The 1,600-nt window shown below is 32.4% G+C and overlaps 1 protein-coding gene across 1 annotated transcript in view; it reads right to left on the reverse strand.

Annotated features, from left to right (window-relative positions):
• Positions 1-1,600, reverse strand: part of LOC119589402 (vesicle transport protein GOT1B-like) — a 14,000-nt gene that overhangs the window by 11,766 nt on the left and 634 nt on the right. The window contains exons 3-6 of the mRNA XM_037938016.1: positions 1,467-1,539; positions 833-924; positions 328-499; positions 61-203 (exon numbers count right to left, since the gene is read on the reverse strand). Coding sequence (XP_037793944.1) covers positions 61-203; positions 328-499; positions 833-924; positions 1,467-1,539 — 480 coding nt within the window. The remainder of the gene's footprint in view (positions 1-60; positions 204-327; positions 500-832; positions 925-1,466; positions 1,540-1,600) is intronic.

Genomic DNA, 1,600 nt, shown 5'->3' on the forward strand with positions numbered 1-1,600 from the left:
AAAAAAATTCTGAACTTAAGCTACATCAACCTACTTCATACCAAAATAAGTCATACTTACACCACTGATGAATGGAAGGTTGAGTATCTGACCGATCACTGGCATACGGCGCAAGAAATTTACTGCAACTGGGAAGAATCCGCTGCACATAAAGAGAAAATGCATCAGACCATAAGGTATTACAAAAACAGAATATACACTTCCTATATAAAATCTCAACAGTAATGAAAAAAAATAAAAAAAAGGAAGTTATTACTATATGCATTTTTTTTTTTTAAAATACTCAAATTAAAAAAAAACTGAAAAACAAATAACTTAAATACTTACCTAACATATTACAAAACCTACATTTTCCACACATGCCAATAAGGGCCAGCCCAGCAAACATTGGGTTTTCCTCCAAAAAATCCCCCAGAGCCTTTCCCTTGTGGCGTTGGAAGAAAAAGCGGAATGTGCGTTCCAAGCCAACTACAAATGCAAGGCCCGCCAAGAACAGGATCTGTAACAGGGATTTGGGTTATCCACTTTACTATGTGTGAACATGTATATTACCCTGCAAAAGTCCCCCCCCCCTTCCTAAAACATCAAAGTGGAATCTCCTGATGAAAAGGGAACTTTTCTTTCCTTAATTTTTAATAATAATGCACTTCTGATATAAATACGATAAAAGACAGGAGATTATATCTACCCTTGAATATCCTTAAACTTGATCATGCAAATATCTTGTCTTGTCTTTATTCTGACTTCATAATGACTTTGTTATTACAAAACATATCAAATAACTTCTATTGTTCAAGTGTATATATAAGAAAAAATCTACACACAGACTTACATTGCCAATGGCTAAGAGTCCTTTATCAAAGAAGAGGATTACCCCTAGGAAGATAAAGGTGACCCCAAACGCAGCAAACCCTACCCCGATCTCTGAAAAATTAAAAAATATATATATTTAATACCCAAGTACATCAATACTGGTTTTCAATACTCTTATTATCAAAGGGCAAAAAGATGTATAAACAGCATATTGCCTCTCTTATTAGACCTTACTTTGACATTCATCATGAAGTCTGATACTAATTAATTTATGAATATAGATATAGATAAAAACTGCGCACAAGGCATAGTATCAAGACATAATGTATGTTTCTCCATCTAGAGAGTACAAGAACACTTTTCCATTTATGTATGAAGATCCCAAAGGGTAAGGTTTAAAATCAAAAGGAAATTGGGGAAAAAAACTACTAAGGGTTTCTTGCCAATAACTTATAAATGACTGTAATAGTATTAAATGAAATTTAATAGCCATAAATTATCTGCAAGCACGTGATAATTACAATATGTTATCACAAAATTCAGGATGTATGATAACAATATATGCCATGAACAGGATACAATATTTTCTCTGCCTTGTACCACAATACTATTGGAAACATAAATAAAATTTGATTAAAGGAGGTAATTTGCACCAATAAGTATAAGGAAATTATCATCCTTAACACTCTGATCCAAAAGTATTCCCATGCTAATTCTTGAAACAATCTGCAAAAAAATCATAATGAAAGAAACTAAACCATATTCTAGCTAACATTTACAACAAATA

This window comes from Penaeus monodon, chromosome 25 (assembly GCF_015228065.2).
Source record: "Penaeus monodon isolate SGIC_2016 chromosome 25, NSTDA_Pmon_1, whole genome shotgun sequence".
Taxonomy (NCBI): Eukaryota; Metazoa; Arthropoda; class Malacostraca; order Decapoda; family Penaeidae; genus Penaeus; species Penaeus monodon.